The following is a 22,107-nucleotide window of genomic DNA, read 5'->3' as shown; positions in this document are numbered from 1 at the left end:
ACCCTTAAATCCCTCAAATGCTAGTTTCATGAAACTACCAATCCTGTGTTAGAGATTATGGGTGGGGCCAAGAAGAGTTATGCCTTCTTACTCAAAAGTGGGAGGGAGAACGTAGCAGCCAAATAAAATCATGATACAGGGATATCCTTACTCCTCTGGTGTATCAGTTATCTAGTAGCTCAGTAATGCTGCATAACAAACCACCCTGAAGCGTAGTGGCTAAAAACAACAATCATTTATTTAGCTTATTATTCTGTAGATGGCAATTTAGGCTGGGCTAACTGGGTTCCCTCATGTGTCAGTGGCCAACTGTAGGTTGGGTATGCAGCTTTGCTGATCTGCACTGGGCTCTAACATGTCTTTGGGGCAGACTTGGCTCTGGTCTACACAGTCTCTCATCCTCCAGTGGGCCAGCCATTTGTTCAGAGGAGGAAGCAGAGATCCCAAGAGGGCAAGTATAAGTGTGCAAACCTCTTGCACACTAAGCTTAGAATTGGCACAGCATCACTACCACATTTTATTGGTCAAAGTAAGTCACACATCCAGGCCAGACTCCAACTCTTAATGAAAGGATGTACAAAGTCACATTGCAGAGGATGTGGATATGGGGTGGGGGGTGGGTATTAAAGGATTCTGGCCATTTTTGCAATCTACCATAATGATAAATGTTTCACCTGTACCAGGAATGCACCCCCCTCCAAGAAGCTGGGAAGGAGGAAGAGCTTGTGCATATATTCAACTAACAATCAAGTCAGGAAATTGTGGTCAGCAGTATGCTAGGAAAGTCTTCTCCAAGACCCTTCTTGTTTTGAGTTTTCACTGTAGATTCAACAGCTGGCAAAAGTTACCCTGAATGTGGATGTCTGTAATCAGATTAGCCTGGGCTTCAGAATGACCAAGAACAAACTAAAATCAATTGTATCTTTGGTAGAGATCTACCTATGTAGGAGTGAGTGTTTTAAGTTGGAAAAAAGCAAATCTGAGAAAGACAAGAGAGGTGGTGGCTGACCTAGTAACAATGAGCTTACAATGCAATCTTAATGTAAAAATAGCCCTCGTTATTCTTGGGGAAGTGATATATATCACACATGCAGAATGAGTGTGGAAAGAGTTGTTCTCCATGGCTCACAACACTATTAATATCTTTCACTCATGGCACCTCTTTTCTTCCTCTAGCACCTCAAAAGTGCTTTGTAACTGTCATCATCAGAGTATCCCAGGAAATAATAACTACGGACCCCTTTTTTCCCCCATTTCACCGATCTTAGAACCCAAGAGTTGTTAGATTTGTAGCTATTGTTCAATCACTTTGCTGACTTCTGCCAAGATTGCGCTGAAGTTTAATGTAAAGAAAGCAGGTACACAGTCCTGCTTCTCTGCGACCCTTGCAGATGAAAGGGGTCTGGAGTGGGTCATTTGAAATCCTGAATACATTAATCAGATGGATCGAGCTAAGGCTTGCTTCCACCTAGGCTCCAGCCCCGGGCAGATCACTGCTGCAAAGAAGTGCATCATTCTGGACTTTGGAAACCTCCTTATGCTGCTTAAAAGTATATTGATTTGCAGCTTAAAGGTGGTAGAAGTTATAACCAAAATTTATAAAGCACTTCCTGTGTGTCAGGTACTGTTCCTATACTTACAACATCTACGTAAGGGCAGATTGTTATTGTCTCCACTTTTCACATGGGAAAGCCTGAGGCACAGAAGGATTGAGTAACTTGCCTCAGATCGCACTGTCAGAGTAATGGAGCTGGGGTAGGGACTGGGGAGTTGGGCTTGAGAGTGTGTTCTTTTTTGCTCTTTTGTTGTCCTGCCTGCTTGTGTCATAATACCCCACTCTAGAATTAGGCCACCCTGCCTAGCTGATGCCCAATCCCAGCTGGAAACTGAGATCCTCTCCAGGGTTTTGGCCGTTGTTCCTTCTGTCCTCACTCCTATCTTAACTATCTAGTGGCAAAGCAAATGGACTGGAGGAAATGGCTGGAGGCCTAAAGTGTACTTCCTGGATGAAGAGATGGGGCCATGCTATATGTGTGGACTCAAGAATGGGCATTAATGAATATGAACACTCTGACCATTCACTTAAATATTTCATAGGCATTCACTGTATGCCAGACATAGTGCCTTGTTCTTGGGACACAGAGATGAGGAAGACTTGGTCCCTGTCTTCAGGGGACCAAGCACCTGAGAGAAATGTAAAAATGAGAAAAAGACAATTATAACACCATGTCAGGAGTGATATAATATAGGAAAATGCTGTACAGCAAAAATTTGAGAGTTAAACATAGTATTCTGGTGCTGTGGAACATACGTACCTTGGGGCACCTGGGCAGCTCAGTCAGTTAAGTGTCTGACTCTTGATTTCAGCTCAGGTCATGATCTCAGAGTGGTGAGATTGAGCCCTGGGTTGGAGCCTGCTTAAGATTCTCTCTCTCTCCCTCTGCCTGCGTGCCTGCCTCCCTCCCTCTCTCTCTCTCTCAAAAAACAAAAACACCCCAAAAAACTAAAAAACAACAAAAAACAAGGGAACACACATACCATCCAATGTCCAACTAAACCATCAATAAAGGAATTGGTCCTAACTTACAAGGACACATAAAACAGTAGAAGAGACAATAGCCATGATGTTTTGAAAGCTGGAAAGCAGATGGTCTTGTAATGGAGAGAGGGGATGACATTGATTCTGAGAAAGACAGTGTGAGCAGTAGTTTCCCAGGTGGAAACGGGCTCTGGGCTGGGATGTCTCAGGCCAGAGAGAACAGTGAGAGTTTGAAAGTCAGGGATGACAGAGATGTGATCAAGGGGGCTCCCGGGTCTCTGGTTCAGGCAAGAGGGTCAATGTACTTTAATAAAGATAATAAATACAGTAGAAGAACCACCCGAGGCAGATCACTCCTCTGTCTCTAACGTAAGAAGTGTTAGCTTGAGGGAGTTTTCTACTTTACACAATCTCCTCTCTTCCCAAAACAGATTCTCCTAATTCAGTGAGTCATATTTGTAACTGCTGTGAACAAAGGGGGGTCTTGAAAGCCCTTAATGGAAAATTTTTCATTTGGCATTGAAAAACATTTTTTTGCAAGGAAATGATTCATTGTAGGAGCAAATCAAGCATATTATGTGTCAAACTTTGACAGAAAATCAGGTAGGCTGTTAGAAACGAGAAGTGTGTTTCTAGAGCCATCATTATTAATGACACATTTACATACCATTTTATATGTACGGTGCTTCCAAAATATATCCCATTCAGACCTCTGAGAGTTTGTTCCTATCCCCACTTCACACACGAAGACACTGACGCCAGCATTCCTTGCCAAAGGTCAAAGCTGAAGATGCCAGAACCAGTCCTAGATTTGTTTTCAATGCCAAATCCCATATGTATTTCCGATATACTCTACCATTTCTTCTCTGTATGATGAGTGTACGTGCTAAAGTTGAAGGAGATAGTTGATAGAATAAAATATTTTAAAATGCGAAATTGAAAAACAAAAACAAAAGCAACAGCGTCCTAGCCTCTTGCCATGTTTCCAACACAGCACCTCTTCCGAACTACTTATTTCATTTTACCAGGATCCTGTGAGGAATTTAGAGGTATTTGTCTTTTCACTCCTGTCTGAGGAAGCAGGTTAGAGTTGCAGAGTTTTGAGTTTGAGTTTGTTACACATTTGACAGATGATCACCTTAAAAAAGAATATTGTATTTGAATGTCAGAAATTCTTAAATGCTATTCTGGTAAAAAGGCAAAAATAAAAATAAAAATAAAAATAAAGTGTCCAGGTGGCAGGCAGTTGGCGGTTAGTTACTCATTGAACAAATACTGGATTGGAGCCTGTGGCTGTTGGGGATTCTACTAGGCAATCGGAGAGCAAACAGATGCAGTTCTTGGCCTTACAGAGCTTCTAGTCTACTAGTGGAGATTTCAATCAATAGTTGTGTAAATAAATGCAGGATTACAAATTTGTGATAAATGCAATTACGGTAAGAAAAGTGGTACTAAAAACCATTTAACAGAGGACACTGAGGTAATATGGAAGAGAGAGAGGATAACATGGGGAATGACCTTGGTGCTAATGTCTGGAGGTGAATTAGGAACTAGCCAGGTGAGGGCTTCTGCCAGGAGATGAGGGACAACAGGAGAAAATGAGGCTCAAGGAGGCTGGAAAAGTGGGCCAGGGCTGGACCCTGCAAGGCTGGGCTGAGGCATTTCCTATACATCTCGAGCAGTGGAGTGCCATTATAATGGTTTTAAACAGGAGGATGATGGGGTGACAGCCAGTTTGTGGGCAGTGGACTGAAAAGGGGGCTCTCAGAAAGAGGGCAGGACAGTGGCTTGTGGACAGTTTATGGTGGCATTGGATGAGAGTGGTGGCCCTGGGACTGTGAAAAGCTGTTAGAGTGAAGACATATTAAGAAAATAAAATTGGTAGAACTAGGGGATGGATTCAGTGTGGGGTAAGGAAGAGGAAGTCAGAGTTGTGACTTCCAGGAATGGGGGCTTCTGTTTGCTGCCCGTTAACACCAGACGACCACCAGGTCTGTAGGGGCAGAGGGAGATTGTGAGCTCTGTTTTGAACACGTTAGAGGTGGATGGCACCTTCGAGTCACTGGAGTGAAAATGTCAAGTAGGCCAGTGGATGTGTAGGTCTGAATTTCAGGGGAGCAGTTAAGCTAATGATATAAACTTAGGTTTTGTTTGTATTTAGATGGTAATTGAAGCCATGGCTGTAGGTGAGGCAGAAAGTGTAGAGTAAGAAGCAGCCTGGGGCTGATGCTCAAGGAACTCTGATATTTAAACTCTAGGTCAAAAAAGCCTGAGCCCACAGAGGAGACTTAGAAATAGCCCAAGAGGTGAGGGGGAAAGCCGGGAAGTCAAGTCCTAGAAGCCCAAAGATAGTATATCAAGAAGGAGACGATAGCTGACCAGTGTCCAGTGGTGCTAGGAGGCTCAATTATATGAGGACCACTCTGGAAGATGCCGTTGGATAGGGCAGCGTGGAGGACATTGGTGACCTGATTAACAAGCAGCACTGAGAGCGTGATGACAGGGGAGGTCTGACTAGAGGGGGTACAGATAGCTGGTGAGCAGGGCTGCTGATGAGGACCCACAGCACCACCGGAAAAGTCTTGGCTGTAAAAAAAGCAGAGAGCAGCAGTTCCCCTCAGACAATAAAGGGCCTACTGTGGGAGAGTCTTCTCTTTCTGTTGTTTTGTTGTGTTTTAAAATGGAGAATGTAGGGGTGCCTGGGTGGCTCAGTTAAATGTACGACTTCAGCTCAGGTCACGATCTCGCAGTTTGTTAGTTCAAGCACCGCATCAGGCTCTGTGCTGACAGCTCGGAGCCTGGAGCCTGTTTCGGATTCTGTGTCTCCCTCTCTCTCTGCCCCTCCCCCGCTCGTGTTCTGTCTCTCTTTCTCTCTCTCTCTCTCAAAAATAAATGTTAAAAAAAGTTTAAAATAAATAAAATGAAATGGAAAATGTAGCATGTTTCAACACAGGAAAGGAAGAAATCTCATGCACAGAAGAGTTTGAACATTCAAGTAAAAGAGGAGATCCTTGAGAGTGTTAGAACAATATTACAAAACATGCCAGGCTGCCCATGGATCCCTTGGAAATCACTTTATTGCAGTGAAAACTGTAGGAAAGTTAAGTGTGGAATTCGTTTTTTAAGTTTATTTGGGGAGAGAGCGAGCACAAGCAGGGGAGGGGCACAAAAAGGGAGAGAGAATCCCAAGCAGCCTCCGTGCTGTCAGCATGGAGCCCAATGCAGGAGCTTGAACTCACGAACCATGAGATCATGACCTGAGCCAAAATCAAGAGTCAGAGGCTCAACCGACTGAGCCACCTGGCATCCCTTAAATGCCAAATTCCTGAGGAGCAGGTATTTTGAAAACACATGGCCCTGTCAGTGTCCATCTTGAACAGTACCATTTGATATAGAAATCTGTGTTGTGATTCATGTGCTCAGCTCCTCTTTGCTTGTTTTTTTTCAGGAGCTGATGAGGACGTAGAGAGCCCGGAGATGACCACATCCCGACCACTTCCAAAGATAGGGTTCACTAGTGCTGTTCCCAAAGTGGAAACTACGACATGGGAGATCCAGAACAAGATACCTGCTCAGACGAAGGTGTGTTTGCTTTGCATTGCATTACCGGGTTATTGTAAGTGTTTCATTTTAAAAATTGCACAGAATGTTCCTTTTGAGAAGGCCCTCTTAAAATTATGTGAGGACAAATGGTCTTTCATCATCTTGCTGTAAATGGCTCTTTCTTACTCTTTATGATCGTTTTGACGTTTACCCACCGACTCCTTCATTGTTGTTTAAATAAACGTTTTTCTTCAGAGCAGTTATAGGTTCATAGCAAAATTGAGTGGAAAGTTCCCATGTGACCCCTGCCCTCACACAGACACCACCTCCCCCCCCAGAGTGGTACATTTATTACAATTGATGAACCTAATTGACACATTATTTTTACCCAGAGTCCATAGTTAACCTTAGGATTCGCTCATGGTGTTGTACCTTCTGTGGGTTCTGACAGATGTACCTCGTGCTGCCTCTTTATCTCTCCTGCCCCCCCACCCCCGGAAAGTACTGATCTTTTTACTGTCTTCATAGTTTGGTTTTTCCAGAATGTAATAGAGTTATCACCATACAGTATGTAGCCTTTTGAAATAGGCTTCTTTCGCTTAGCAATATGCATTTAAGTTTCCTCCGCGTCTCTTCATAGCTCAGTAGCTCACTCAGCCACCTACTACTGCCTACTACTTTTATCACCCCGGCCCAGCTTATATATGGATAATTTTTATAGGGTGCTAAGGGTCTCAAAACCCAGTTAAGAAACAAAATTTTTTGTTTACTTGGGCTTAAGCCAAGAAAATTTGTTTTCAGTTCATAAAGAATTTTTTTCTGAGTCAAAACCATTGTGAACTTTACACATGATGAAACGGGTTCTGGAATAAGGAAACTCCAGGTTCCGGTCTCATTCAGTTACTTCTTAAAGTCTCCTCAGGCCTGTCATCAGCAGAATACAGACTTGACCTCTTTCAGGGATAATGATGAACGTGGTTGCATCTCAATATATTCATTTTGAGGGCTGAGTTACTAAGAAATAAGGTCTTTGGATTTAGAGCCAAAGTACTAGTTGTTGAAAACTATGAGACTGGTGATTTTGGCCTTATTATCATTATATTGTAATTAGCCGACTACCTACTAGTGGGTAAGCTATTTAAGTTGGAAAATGCATATGAAAGTCTGAAGAAGGCCTAAGCTTTAAATCCTGGATCTGGTCAAATTTCTTAGCTTCTCTGAGCCATTCCTCATGGGTCCGTGAGAAGATTAAATGTGGGTGGGTGCCTATAGTATGGCCCCTGAGACCCAGGAAGCATTCTGTAAGCCTTGACTGAATTTGGTTAGAGCAATCACCAGATAAGCCTTATAACTGCAGTAGGAGGCTTTGTAGATGGCCCAGGGCTCGCAGACTGCTTATGAAAACTTAGAAACACAAGTGTCCCCTTTGAGAGCTCCTCCATCTGTTGGTCAGAAATGAGCTGCTGCCAAGCTTTAGTAGGAGACAAGATGTGGAGGGCTGTCCCCTGAAGGTAGTGACACGTCTCGTCTGGAGTAAGAAGTGCCCCTCTACAGGCAGGAACGCATGACAGCTTCCCACAGTTTCATGTCCCTCCCTCTGTGTCCCCGCTGCATGGGAACAGGACAGTGAGTGACAGAGCTGGCTGGATGTGTTTCTGAAGATGTGGAGGGGCCGTGGCCAACCCTCCTCACACTGGAGGATGCTCTGTAGGATTAAGAAGAACCAAATAGTGTCAGTAGCAGACTGACTTCACAGGCCAGGAGAGAGGAAAAAAGAAGGTCCCTGAACACAGGCAGACATACTAGTGTGTGCTGGCTCCATGTGCGGGAGCTCCTCTGTCAGTGCCTGGAGTTGAACGAATGAAAGAAGGAGGAAGAAGGGGAGGAATGCAGGGTAACTGGTGCCATTGATGGGAGGATGGGGAGGGGGCCCTCAGTGTGGGTGGCACACTTCTCCAGTGTGACTGTTGAAAGATGCATTTGGCGTTCCGCGGTTTTATTTGACCGCTTGTCATGGCTGAATCTCTTGTGACCATTAGGACCCACTAGCTTGAGGCAAGAAACCCAGTTTTGGCTTTCAGTGATAAAAATTGTACCCTAAACAAAATCTAATGTGTCAATCGAGTTCTGGTCAGTTGACAAGAACGAATTTAAAATTGATTTCAATTTTTAAAAATTGGCCTTAAGGAATTAATTGTGTCAGGTCTAGATAAAGAAGATAGATAGATGTTTGGCAGATGAGCTCAGAAATTAAGAATCTCCAAACATTTTAATATATGTATATTCCTAGTATCGTTTATGTTCAAGAGAGATTTATGGCATGCTACTCCTCATCCTAGGTACTGATAATGATACTATTGATAATTAATGATTTAATTTTCTTATACTTCCATGGTACGGCTTAGTTAAGCATTGCCTCTAGGATACCGTTAATGTCAACTTTTGAATGGGTCTGACAGTGGCATCAGCGTCACTGTTACAGATATCCTATCTAGTTTGTTGTAAATTTATGTGACAGCAATGAAAAGAACCCAGGTGTTTGTTGAAGCAGAGCATTACTCATCATCTTTTACTTCGGATACATTTCCAAGGCATCCCAACAACCAGACGTGGATGCAACAGATCTTTAATTGACTTCATTTAATCATCTGTGTTGCCTTTTTGTAATTTCATTTTGCACATATCCGCAAGAGTTAAGGTATTTCAGATTAGTTCCATCCTGTAGAAATAATCCTTCTGAATCAAACCCCTCCTTCTATACAATAAAACATTTCAATTTAAAGGATAAATGTTCCATCCACAACACCTGGAAGTTTGTGCACTGATGGGCTGTCCTTGTAAGAAGATGGCGGCCCCAGGTCAGTTTCTTTGGAAGCCTAGTGTTCAGTTCACTGAGGCAGGGACCCATGACCTCACATACTCTGGAGTTCAGATGGATCCACCTGGTCTGGTTAGTGGTCCTTCCTGGATATACCAGTGACCTTAAGCCACCCCAAAAAGGTGAGGTCTTTCCTTTTTATGTTTAGACTTGAGTAGACGAGTAGCTGGCTCCCATTTGGGATGAACTCTGGCCTTCAGAAAGCAATCACTTAACTGGACCACAGCTGAGAGTCCTAATGAAAATGGACTTGGCTGTTTGTAGGCAGACTAGTAGAGCTGATAAGGATTATTGTCTATAATAATAGCCAATGCAGTTGACAGTGTTTTCATCAGTAGTGTCGGTCAAGTAGAACTTCAGCCTGGTAGTTGGAGTTTGCTGCAAGAACGTGGGTGTGATGTGATAAACACCTGAACAAGGCTGTGGAAATGGGGAGCTGAGGAAGACACTTAATATGAGAGAATGGTGAAAGGCAAGTTGGCAGGACTGTGACATGGCAAAACATATGATTTGAAATGTGCTCAAATAACTTTGGGGGCCCCAAAAGAATAGCTGGTACCATTAATGGACATAGAAAAGAAGATCAGTGTTATTCAGTGCTACAGCCAGGGGTTAGTTAGTGTCCTGCAGCTTGCTGGGGGGTTGCGATTAATGCTGGCTGGAGATGAGCTTCTGAGATTACCATCTTGGATTTGAGCTTTAGAATTGTGGGATACCCAAGAAGCTGGGAGTGCATATCACTCAACGGCCACGGACACCAAGGTGCGAAAAAGTGGTATGACTTGGTGTGGATCACACGGGAGCTGCTTATAGAACCCAGACTCCTGAAGTTCTAGTTCAGGGTTTGCTGAAAGTGTAAGGGTGAATAGGTAGAGGGGAGCATTACAGAGTAAGCCTGGGGAGCTACTCTGCAGAGTGGTAGCAGGGAGAGCCTTGGAGAACACCTGGAGAGAAAGCCTGGGAGGAGCTGTCATCACAGAGCCCCATGTGGCAAAGAGATGAAGGAATAAGGAGACTTGGGGCCATGCTCTTGGGTTGGTGCAGCGAGAGAGAGTTGTAGCCTGAAGAGTGGTAAGAAAACAGATCTTATGAGGTGTCATCTAAAACAACCTAACCATGTCATTAGGGTTATTACAAACTCATTAACCAGCTGTTTTGCCTATACCTGTGATGGGTGTTATATGAAACCATGAACAGCGTGGGTCCATCATAAAACTTGCCCGTTGGCAAGTTTATTCCAATTATTTCCCACATTCATTGTTTGAAAAAAAAATAAACCTTGGAATATATCTATTGTATCTTCTTTCCAGCACATTATACAGTTTTTTTTTTTTAAATCTTTTCCTTTTTCCAATATCAGTCACCTGAAGAAATTGATAAGGAAAAAGTTCACCTGTCTGACTCAGAAAGGAAGATGGACCCAGCTGAAGACGATACAAATGTGTACACTGAGAAACACTCAGACAATCTGTTTAAACGAACAGAAGTCCTGGCAGGTGAGTAACCCAGTGGGGGCCTGGTGGGAAGGTCCTTAAATAGGCCTGTTTGGCTAAGTGATATTCAGAGGTGTAGGCCAAGCTTGCTGAATGTCACCTTCCTGCTGAGAGCAGTCTTAAGAGACAAGAGTTAGGCAAATGTTGTCTCTATTTTCTGTCAGCCCCTTCATCCTACCACCTGATGCAAGAAGAGGAAAGTTCAGAACTGAATTGGTCCAGAACAACTGGGTGTGGGGGATGGTGGGATTGCAGCTCTATCAGCCCTGCTCCAAGTCATCCTGATGCCAAAGTAAATTCGAGGGAAGGAAAAGTTCTTTATGGGGAGGGCAGTTGACACAGATAATGCCCAAGGCATCAAGAACGCTGTCTCGAATCAGAGCTTACCTGATGGAAGTATTTATTATTTGATTTTAAAGGGGAAGATTTGCAAGATATAAGAACACTTAGTCCTCGAAAGGATAGTCCCAAAGCCAAGACTAGAAAGGAAATTTGCTCGCTTTTTTTTTTTTCATATTTACCCTTACAAAACTTAAGTCAGTTATATCCTGTTATGTGTCTTCGGTGAAAAAGCAATTGGAAGATTAGACTATGAAATGTGAGTACTGAGAACACTAAGGAATTTTAGAGTATGGAGTCAGTTGAGGCCCCAGCCAGATTTTTTCCTGCTGAGGCTTTTGGAGGATATTAATACTAATCAAAGAAAGTATTGTACCTTCCTTGGGAATGTCAGATTGGTGTAATGACCCGGTTGTTTCATTGAATCTCGTTTCTAAATGTTTTGGGGTTTTTCAAATGGAGCCTTTTATAAAAGTGTAAACAGATTGGGCCTGACAGAGTTAATTTCTGCAACCTTTGAATCGTCCTAAAAGTAATCTTCCTTTTTGGCATGTTTCAGCTGTCATTGCTGGCGGAGTTATCGGCTTTCTCTTTGCAATTTTCCTTATCCTGCTGTTGGTGTATCGCATGAGGAAGAAGGATGAAGGAAGTTACGACCTTGGAGAACGTAAACCATCCAGTGCTGCTTATCAGAAGGCACCTACTAAGGAGTTTTACGCGTGAAACTCCCACTTAGTGTCTCTATTTATGAGATCACTGAACTTTTAAAAATAAAGCTTTTGCATAGAATAATGAAGATCTTTGTTTTTTGTTTTTCTCATTAAAGAGCCATTCTGGCACTTTAATGATAAAATCCCATTGTATTTAAAACTTTTCATGTATTTCTTTAGAACAACATAAAATTAAAACAACATCTGCAGTGTTCTGTGAATAGCAGTGGCAAAATATTATGTTATGAAAACCCTCTATGTTCATGGAATCGGTTTAAACTTTTATGCGCAAATACAAAATGATCGTTTTTATCCTACGGTTCGAAGATGAAAGCTGTTTAATTTGTGTCCGCGTGTCTCTGATTGACCTTACCAAGTGGTCTTACTTTGTTAATTTATCTGTTCCCCTCTCCTCTGCACTTTCCCTCTTGTCCCCTTGAAAACAAAACAAAACTCTATGCCTTTTGTAGCTGTTACGGTGCAATTTGTCTTTGGATAATTCAGATAATGGTAATTTAGTGTATATGTGATTTTCAGATATGTAAACTTTAACCTCCACTTTGTATAAATTTTTAAGTGTCAGACTATCCATTTTACACTTGCTTTGTTTTTCATTACCTGTAGCTTCAGGCAGATTTGCAACAGCAAATTAATGTGTAAAATTGGATTATTACCACAAAACTGTTCAGTCATAGCTATCTAATCAGATCTTCTTTTGGGAGGATTTGATGTGAGTTACTGACGAGCCTCAGCAAACCCAAAGATGCTAACAGTATTTTGAGAAGTTGCTGCAGATTCCTTTGGCCACTGTATTTGTTAATTTCTTGCAATTTGAAGGTACGAGTAGGGGTTTAAGGAAAAATCAGTTTTTGTTCTTAAAAATGCATTTAAGTTGTAAACGTCTTTTTAAGCCTTTGAAGTGCCTATGATTCTATGTAACTCGTTGCAGACTGGTGTTAATGAGTATATATAACAGTTTAAAAAAAAGTTGGTATTTTATAAGCACAGACAATTCTAATGGTAACTTTTGTAGTCTTACGAATAGACATCAATTGTAATTTGGGAACATAAAAACTACTGAATAAATCATGTGGCCTAATATTGAAAATGTCACTGTTATAAATTTTGTACATTTTCGATCAAATGTACATCTCCCCTTTGCAAATGACCATCTGCTCTCAAGAATGATGTGGGTTTGATTTCTGAGTGTTCCATAGAGTGTCTGTAAATCAAAACCAAAGAGCTCATCGATGAGGCTGTTTATTACCAGATTCACTTCTGAATTGGCCAGAGGAAATCTGAATGTATCCTGTGTGTGTTCGGGTGTAGATATTGGAAGACTGCCAGGGAAGGAATAGTGAAGTTGGCAGCCTTTGTAGGATAGCTGATGGCAACGTTGAGAGGGATGCCTGCTTTTGCAAATAATTTTTAGGAGCTAAATTCCAAAGAACCGAAGGGGACTCTCCTGATGTCAGTATCTAAGGTTTTGTCCTATAGACTGAAGACTGATTTACCTTGGAAACTGTGCTCCAAATCTCTCCTGAAGCTTAACGGAAGAACCAATAGACGGAATGCCATAGTTCACACCATAGGGAAGGGAAGAAGGGCAGGGAGGCTCTGGGCATTAAAAGGAGGGCCTCACTGCTGACCACTGAAATAGCTGCAAAGCAGGGGTTCCTGAGGAGGAGATGGAAGTATGAGGGTACCCGGCTGGGTATTTCCTTCGAACTGAACATTTCCTTTTCTGTTTTAACCATAAATTTTGTTTTAACGTGTGAGCCGCCCAAGTAGGAAGAACACCGCAAAAACAGCAACCCTTTCAATACATAATGTACTTTTAATAAAGTATGAATACTGCTTCATTTAGAGACCGTTTCCTGGAATTACCACATAACTCATTAAAAAAGTTTTTTTAAACAGCACTCGGAACAGTGTTTACTTAAATTCTTAATGGCCTTAATTCTCAAATTCCTGTCCCATCACTTACAGAGTCAATCCACTTTGGAGTGATTAAAAGGAAGTTCTAGCACCTTCTAAAGTTGCACAATATCCCTCGATTACAGAGGTTAAGAATGTAGTGGGTATACCTCTAACTGTGCAAAAGCATAGTGAAATTGAGTTCGTAGAATAACAACTGCTTGGAATATCCGTGCCAAGAAAAGAAAGTTTCTGGCAAATATTTTGTCACTGCTGTAAAGCAAAATATTTGTTAAAGTGCCAAAATAAAGTCTGTCATGCTGAAAGTAAAAAAAAAAATCATTGTATAGACTGACATCCAGTTTTCTTCAACTGTATGTTTTCTGCCTAGTTTTTATTTTTTATTTTTAAGATGCAGCGACTAGTACTACAAGAAGTGTTAGTAACGATTACCAAGTTCAGGAAAATTTTGGTAAAATTATAAACATTAAAGCCAATATGAAAACTTCCTGTTTCCTTAACCACATGTAAGTGATTTCCTTTGTGTGAATATGGCTTTTTGTTTGAAAGGCTTGTAATATTGAAATTGCCCCATTTTTGGTGGATGGGGAAAGTGGGATGAGCTGATGTTGTGTGTTTTTGTTTTGCATTGTTTTTTTAAGTTACAGCTGCAGGTACATAGTACCTGAACTTCAGAATTAGGACCTGGTTAATAAAATTGTCATCTATTCACATTGGAAGTTGATAGCTTCAGATTGAATGTTTAGTGGAATTTTGGTGATTCATTTTTGCAAATTAGACAAAAGACCCTTGCTTATTGAGAATATAGTCTGATTTTGTAGGGTCTAGGAGATTAACCTAAATTAGAACACAATTACCTAATTCTGGTTGCCTGAAAGAATGTGAATGTCCTGCAAAGGATGCTGGGTCCTTCAAGAACAGGGACAATAAATAGCAACTTCCTGGTTTTTAGGAGCTTACTTCTTCAGTGTCTTAGACATTTTGAAAACTTATAAGCATAGTGAAATTGCTTATGGTAAAAGCATATGGTAAATTTTTAAGTGAGGAACAAAAATATAAAACCTTAAAAATATTGCAGGGTGAATTTTATGACAATTGTCTTTACAGCTTTATTAGAATTCTGTAATGGGGTGGTTGAAAATATTTTTTAATATGATTTTTAAAAGACAATGACTTCTTAAAATTTTTTTAATGTTTATTTTTGAGAGAAAGAGACAGAGCATGAGAGGCGGAGGAGCAGAGAGGGAGACACAGAATCCAAAGCAGGCTCCAGGCTCTGAGTTGTCAGCACAGAGCCTGACACAGGGCTTGAATCCATGAACTGGGAGATCATGGCCTGAGCTGAAGTTGCGCACTTAACTAACTGAAGCACCCAGGCGCCCCTACAAGGCAATGATTTTAAGCAACATAATCTCTTAACTTGAATTTCTAGGTTCTAAGCCTCTGGCAGACATTAGTGAGACCCTAAGTGGTTTTCAATTAAAATTAACCAAGCCAGATGATAAGTGTAGTCTGAATTGAGTAACCATGGAGGTGTTTTTAGTGCTGATATTCTATTACAATAGTGAAAGTTGAGATTTTGCTATTTCTGGGAAGTCAGCTTTAGCAGGCATGGGAACTTTAAAAAAGAATAGAAAAACTGTGTGCCAGTTAGTGGTAAAAACAGTATCAAAATGAATTTTGTCCCATGCTGTTTCCTAATTCTGGGTGACTTCACTCTTAGAATAAATCGTTCTAAGATTTCATTTCTTTTTGTTTATCTGTTGCATATGGTTTTTAGCAAAGCTTTTTCTGACCAAGGAACCATGGTGGCTTTGGGGGCAACTTGGTTTCCTATGAATGAGCTGGAAGGATGTATGTGACCCAAGCAACAGTTCTAATGTACAAACGAAGTGAAAGCTTTAGGCTTTGGTGTTTCTGATGGCACAAATGCAAGATTCATTCATTCCAGTTGCCTTGTCAAAGTAGCATTCAAGGGGCGCCTGGGTGGCGCAGTTGGTTAAGCGTCCGACTTCAGCCAGGTCACCATCTCGCGGTCCGTGAGTTCGAGCCCCGCGTCAGGTTCTGGGCTGATGGCTCAGAGCCTGGAGCCTGCTTCCGATTCTGTGTCTCCCTCTCTCTCTGCCCCTCCCCCATTCATTCTCTGTCTCTCTCTGTCCCAAAAATAAATAAACGTTGAAAAAAAAATTAAAACAAAAAAAGTAGCATTCAAATAACAAATGCTTGTGCAAGTCATCAGAGGTTTAATCAGATGTTTGCCTACTGAGTATGCCCTGGGCACTCTTCTGGAAGCTGGTGTTTAATGGTGAGTTAGATAGAGACCGTACTCTCATGGGGTTTGGAGAGGGGTATGTGGAGGAAACAAAACTAGCAAGTAAGAATTGCCATTTGGTGGTAATTTCCACAGTGGATACAATGCAGACTGATGTAAGGGACCGAAGGACTGTATTAGCCAGCTAGGCTAGGTATGCTGCGGTAACAATCTCAAAGTCTCAGTAACTTGCAACAGCAAAGATTTATGTCTTGCTTATGCCACATGTCTGTGGGTTGGCAGAGTTCTGCTATGAATAATTGTCACCCTCAGCCCCAATCTCCGGTCAATGGAGTGCATATTATCTGGAATGCTGCTGGTCACTGTGGTAGAAGGAAAATCATGGTAAGCACACAGTGGCTCTTAAGGCTTCCACCTAGCAGTGACATATGTTACTTTCCACCCACACTTCATTTGCCAAAGCAAGTCATGTGGCCACAACTAACTTCCAGGGTGCAGAGAAGTGCAATCCTACTTTTACCCCAAAGGAGAGAGATGGGGTATTTGTGAACTGCTATGATTATTACAGCCTGGTTAGGAAAGATCTCTGAGAGGGTGAGGCCTGAAAGATGTGTGGGCAGCGGTGGTAAAATCAGGACATTCATCCCAGGCTGTGAGAAGCTCTAAGCAGGGAAGGAGCTTGGCATGTTGGAAGAACAGTAAAAAGGCCAATATCTGACCTTGGTAGTAGACCATGGTAGAAAAGGTGGGGTAAGAAGGCTGAGAAGTGTAATTGCCTCCTTACTGGTCTTCCCCCACTTTTGTTCCCTTAATTGTATTCCCCACAATGAAGCTAGCCTGATTGCTTTATGATGAAAATTATTTATGCCACTCTCTGCAATGGCTCCTATAGCACTTAGAATACAGTCCTGACTTCTTACACCTGCCCTCGAGATCTTCAGGACCTGACCCCTGGATAACCCGTTACGAGGAGACACAGTGGGGGAGGGGTAACATGGCCACTTAGGGGATCATTATTGTTACCTAGAGGAGAAATGGCAGTGGCTGAGCCTAAGGTGGTAATGGTGGAGATGGAGAAGAGTGGAGAGGAATTGTTTGGGGAGGAAGAATCAAGCAGATCTTGCTAAAAGGTTGGAAGAAGTAGGGAGTAAGGAAAGAAAGCAATCAAAGATGACATCCATATTTTTGGCTAAGCTGAGTGAGTCACATTCTGAGAAGGGGAATATTGGGGAGTTGGCTGATAAGAGTTCCTTTTGGGTCAAATTAAGTTAAAAGGAACTATTAGACACCCAAGTGGAGGTGTCAGGTGAACAACTGAATGTAAGAATCTGGAGCTCAAAGAGGTCTGAGCTAGAGATATTAATAAGGGAATACTGTCAATCACTTGCCTGTTGGCACTCCCATTTCCTTATTTTCCCTGCTCTACTCTGTGTGGAAGCTGGAGGGCAGGGAGAGGGATGACCCATGCAAACCACGTTTCCCAAGCTTCCTTGCCAACTGGCTTCTAGGAAAGTTTGGCCAATGGAAGGTTACTGACAGAAGACTACAGGTCAGGAGGAAGGGAAAAGTCAGAGTACTTTTCCCTGTCCCAGCTTTGGGCAGCATCTCTGGCATTAATGTATCTGTTCAGTGGTTTGAATTCCCACTAGTTTAGTTTGTTCCTAAACTCTCATGAACCCCATATCTTCCCTCTTGGTCTCTCCAGTCTTAGGGAGGGTAGCAGCTTCCTGCTGTTGCTATCTTGCCTGGGTTATTTTGCCATCCCCAGTTTGCTCTTATAACTTTTCCAACATCTTTGTAACTAAGTCCCTGGATTGAATTCCTTCTATTGCATTGCCCAGCATGGGTTCTGTTTTCCTTCCTTGACCCCGACTGATGACAGGAATGAACAGTATATAGATAGTATTAAAGCCATGGGTCTAGATGAGATCATTTGGAGAGGTAAAAGATAAAGGAGGAGGATGACCCTGGGTCTGCCTTCTAGCACAGTCTGTCTTTTTAGACGAACCACTACCAGATTCACTCTTTAGTACCAGTCACAGACTTGGGTTTACATTTTCACAGATGCTTAGCAGGGAACAACAATCTTTCATTGCAAGGGGGGGGGGGGGAGGAGAATCCCCATCATGCATCATAGCTCATTTTTGAGCAAATTAATAAGCATAATGAAGTATCCACTTCTACCAGGTTCTTAATAACATACCATATGAACTGTTTTTAAAAGAAAATAAGTTAATTGGGCAGAGGAGTAGAATTATTTCAATGTTCAGGAAATCTCTCTATTATTTGTGTTTACAATAGGAAAATATCAGCAAACAAAACAGTCATTTTCCCACTTGTAGCCTTGTCCTGGGATCATTGAAAGCAGGATTTTTGCCTCCTTAATTACTTTCTGCTTAGGTAAATACCAGGGTAAGCTCGCATTTCCTCTGTCCGGACCAATTGCAAGGAAAAGCAGTAAAGAGGATACAAAATGTAGATGTAGTGGGTTCCAGTCAGACCCAGAATTTGGGGATTGTGAGGTTCCCTTTTCTGATAACCCGTATCTCAGTCCTTTCTTTTTTTAGTATGTTACCTCTTTTCCGCAGGTATAAAATAAAGATAACAACATCCAGTGCACTGGCTTATTGTGGGAATTCAGGGAGGCACATTCAGTGAGGTAGCTTAGCATGTTATCTGGCATCTGGTAGCACCTCACTACGGGACTATTTATTCATTCCTCCACAAAGTGTTTCCTGGGTACTCACTATGTACCAGGAATCATTCCAGGCTCTGAGAATACAGGAACCAACAGCATAAATTCCCAGCTCTCAAGGAACTTACATTCTAGTGGGAAGAGGCAGACAACAAATGTGTAATGTGTTAACAAAAAATCATTTGAGCAGAGGCTTGAAGGTGGTGAGGGATTGAGCCATGGTAGCTAGGGGAGGGAGGTCTGGGGTGCTGGGTAGTGTTCCTAGCAGAAGGAACAACAACTGCCAAGGCCTTGAGTGTGGCAGAGGAGCAAGTGAGCCAGGGACGAGAGTGCTGGGCAGTCAGTGAAAGATCCGTGGACCAGATGGGGTATGTATGACCTTGTAGCCATTGTAATGACCTTAGCTGTCACAGGATTTTGAGCCAAGGGTGACATTATCTGAGCTAGACTTACAATTCATTCTCAAACCTTAGCAGGCATCAGAATCACCAGGAGCTCTTATTAAAACATAGCTTTCTGGGCTCTGCCTCCAGAATTTCTGATTCTGAGAACCTGCATCCGTCAACTTTCCCCACGTGCAGCTGCTACTGCTAATCCAGGGACCCCACTTTGAAGACCACTGCATCAAAGGGATTGCTTTGATTATTGGGTTGAGGGTTGATTGGTTATGGGCGATGGATGTGGGCAAACATGAGAGCAGGACGATTTGTGAGGCTCTTTCGGTACTCGAGGAGAGACCATCATTGTGGATGGAAATGGCAAGAAGTGATGGGATTCTGGAGAGTCAAGGTGGCCACAAAGTCTGGAAACCCAGGTGAATACATAATAAATGACTTATTGACATTGTAGTATAATACCTGATAACAATATGATCCATGTTTCTAAACTTTATGGCCACCCTATACTTTGACAGTGTAGCCAATAGGAATTGCTAGCAAACCCTGTGTGACACTCTTCTTCCAGATGGCCCCAAGCTCCAGACTCTTCCCATAGGCTGTCAGAAGCCAGTCATTATTCAGTCCCCTATCAATCCCACTCCTTTCTCTTCACTCCAACCACCTTCAACATATAACTTGTTCCAGCTTTGTGTTATACACGCCTGCTTTTACCTTCAGTTCTAAGTGTGCTGAGGACCCAGATCAGGCTTGATTCATTTTGCTATTCCCCACCTGCCCTTAGTACCTAACCCAAGTTCCTAGCACTGGATGAAACCTGCATGCACATATAGCCAGATCTCTCTTATTAGCCTTTTACTCAATTCCTCTCTGAAATCCAGTAAGGTCTCATATGCCTGGGACTTTCAGCCAAACAAAACAAAATGAAACAATCCATATCATGTCAAAAGTCTAAACAGAATTTAAATAAGTAGGCATTCACAGATATTTGTTAAAACCTTGGGCTTGAACTTCACCTACTTAAAACACAGAAAGTGCTCTGATGGGTTAATGGTTTTCTTGCAGATACGTTTTATCATTTTGTAGATAAATATTTAGCATTTACCCAGGGTGCTGATTAGCGTTTTCTTTCTTTGTTCTTTCAACATTTCCGTTATTGTGCCACATAATCACCATGCTGGATCCATGCTGTCCTGAGATCAAAAACTACCCTTTTTATGACCCTCTCTCCCATTTCTGTGAAAGAGCCTGGGCTGTAAACATGGTATGAAAAAAATTCTTATATGCCATCTTGATTGCTAACATCTGTTCAAATTTCCATTCATAAATTTAAAATTCAGGCTTCTGCAGCCATCTGTTTTCTTGCAACAATCTGAAAAGAAGAAAAGCCCAAGGCAGATGTGCAGGTGGGAGACGAGTTTCTGCCTGGCTTGGCCAACTTTTCTGAGTGTTTGCTTTGCTTCCTTTTTTCTCCCTAGCAGAGTACGCATGGCTTTTCTTGCTACAGGGTGGGATTTTAGTCTTTGTGTTGTTGCAGTTGTCTATTCTACTGGTAGAAGGGGTTAGGAAGTGGCCAGAGTCTTTTTTTATTCCCCATCCTTCTTTTCAGTTCACTGAATCATATTGACCCTATCTTCTGGATAATTTGGGAAAAAAAAACTTTAATGTTCATTTTATCATCACTTCCCAATGCCTCTCTCGTTTTGCTCTCTCTCTCTCTCACACACACACTCACGAGTGAAGTGCTCATTTTATGAGTAAGACGACAGGAATGGACATCTTCCTACTGACTTGTTTCAAGTTGCCTGGCAATCACAGCAGACACTGGAGAACTGGAACCCATTGCTCGCCTAGATCATAGGCAATTTTCTAGCTTGCTGGGCCGCTGGGCCTCTCATTGGGAATTTCTCTGCGGATTACTTTGGCATGGTTATTGGATATGATTTGGCAGCTGCAGGACCCAGATGCCAAGCTAGGCAATGGCCCTTTTTTATTTTGCTCTTGGCAGTGTCATCTATGTCTAAGGGACTGGGCTGCTTCTAAAGCTCCTTGGCATTCTTCCAATAGTGCTGTTGCAGCAACTGTGAAGTGCCTTCGAAAGCTGACGTGACATTTTGTGGGCCTGCGGGGCTGCTGTCCTCTCTCAAATGCAACTGAGTCTGGGATTCACTTTTAGCTCTATGTTATTATTTTTTTCTAGTTTATCTGGAGTAATACATCCTCAGCAAACCACACTCAAAATCTATTTCACCTTCTAATGTCCCTCTCTGAAAACCTCCGCAGAGTGTGCGAGGATCCACCCACCCCAAACCTTAGTTAAATAGTCCGGTACGTAAATTGGTGGTTTGTGGGATCAACTTACTGGGTTGTATATACTCATTTTCGTTCTGCTCTGACATTGCTTTTATATATAGCTCATGACAGATGTTCTGACCTCGCTGTGTGACCTAGAATGGGTCATTTAACCATTCTGACAACTTTTTGAAATGCCACAAGAATAGACAATGTCGAAACCTTGCTCGTGCTTGCTGGTGTGTGGATCACTGGGGTGATGCCTGCAATGTGAGGAAGGACAGGGGCCGACGCAGGAATATTCGACTTAGGAGTTACCCATAATTCTGCGGTTGTCACCCCATTAGAGGAGCTCTAGCCACTGATTTCACCAGGCCCTCCCACATTATCCCCAAAGCCCCAGGCTGTCTCTGCCTCCCCCTTTGCTGTCAGAATCCCTGCCCCATCCCTTTTCCCCATTCCCTGGACTCCTCAGGGCTCAAGACTGAGAAGTGTCCAGACTTCAAGTTGCAAACCTTAGCTTCCAGCTTAGTGTCAGTGTTTAAAAGGGTCTGGAGTGCAAATGGCCAGTGCCCAGCTTTGGGGCTCTCTTCCTACTTCTCCATTCATGGTGACATCATTAATTGATCCCAGTATGCTCTCCTGCTAAGGCCAACTTCAGAATTCTTCTCCAGACAGCACTCCCTGTAGCCACAAGTAATTGATTGGAACCAGGTCAGAAGATGAAACCTATTCCCCATCCTCTACCCAGAGGGACACTGACCTTGAGGCCATGGTTGTTCTGAATCAGCCATGTTGTGAATTAAATATATTTGGTCTATATAAATAGGTTGGCTTAGGAACCAAACCTAATTTACAATATTGTTTTGGTGGAAAATTGATTAGAACTTGAAACATTGGCTTACAAGTGAACTTTTGGAAGGCAATTGGTATATAAATTAAAGTTCTCTCCTGTACTTGGTTATGTGCTGGTAAGAGGGACACCCTCGGTTGAGACAGAGTTTGGACTGCCT

General features: G+C 42.4%; 1 protein-coding gene across 1 annotated transcript in view; it reads left to right on the top strand.

Annotated features, from left to right (window-relative positions):
- The window catches only part of SDC2 (syndecan 2), a 100,918-nt gene extending 86,991 nt beyond the window's left edge, over positions 1-13,927 (top strand). The window contains exons 3-5 of the mRNA XM_027064188.2: positions 5,988-6,121; positions 10,321-10,456; positions 11,352-13,927. Of these exons, the coding sequence (XP_026919989.1) occupies positions 5,988-6,121; positions 10,321-10,456; positions 11,352-11,515 (434 nt within the window). The 3' untranslated portion in view covers positions 11,516-13,927. The remainder of the gene's footprint in view (positions 1-5,987; positions 6,122-10,320; positions 10,457-11,351) is intronic.
- The last annotated feature ends 8,180 nt before the right edge of the window (positions 13,928-22,107 follow it).

The sequence above is a fragment of the Acinonyx jubatus genome, chromosome F2 (assembly GCF_027475565.1).
Source record: "Acinonyx jubatus isolate Ajub_Pintada_27869175 chromosome F2, VMU_Ajub_asm_v1.0, whole genome shotgun sequence".
In the NCBI taxonomy this organism is placed as follows: domain Eukaryota; kingdom Metazoa; phylum Chordata; class Mammalia; order Carnivora; family Felidae; genus Acinonyx; species Acinonyx jubatus.
Note: the sequence above shows the minus strand (reverse complement) of the source record. Positions and strands in the feature narration are given on the sequence as shown.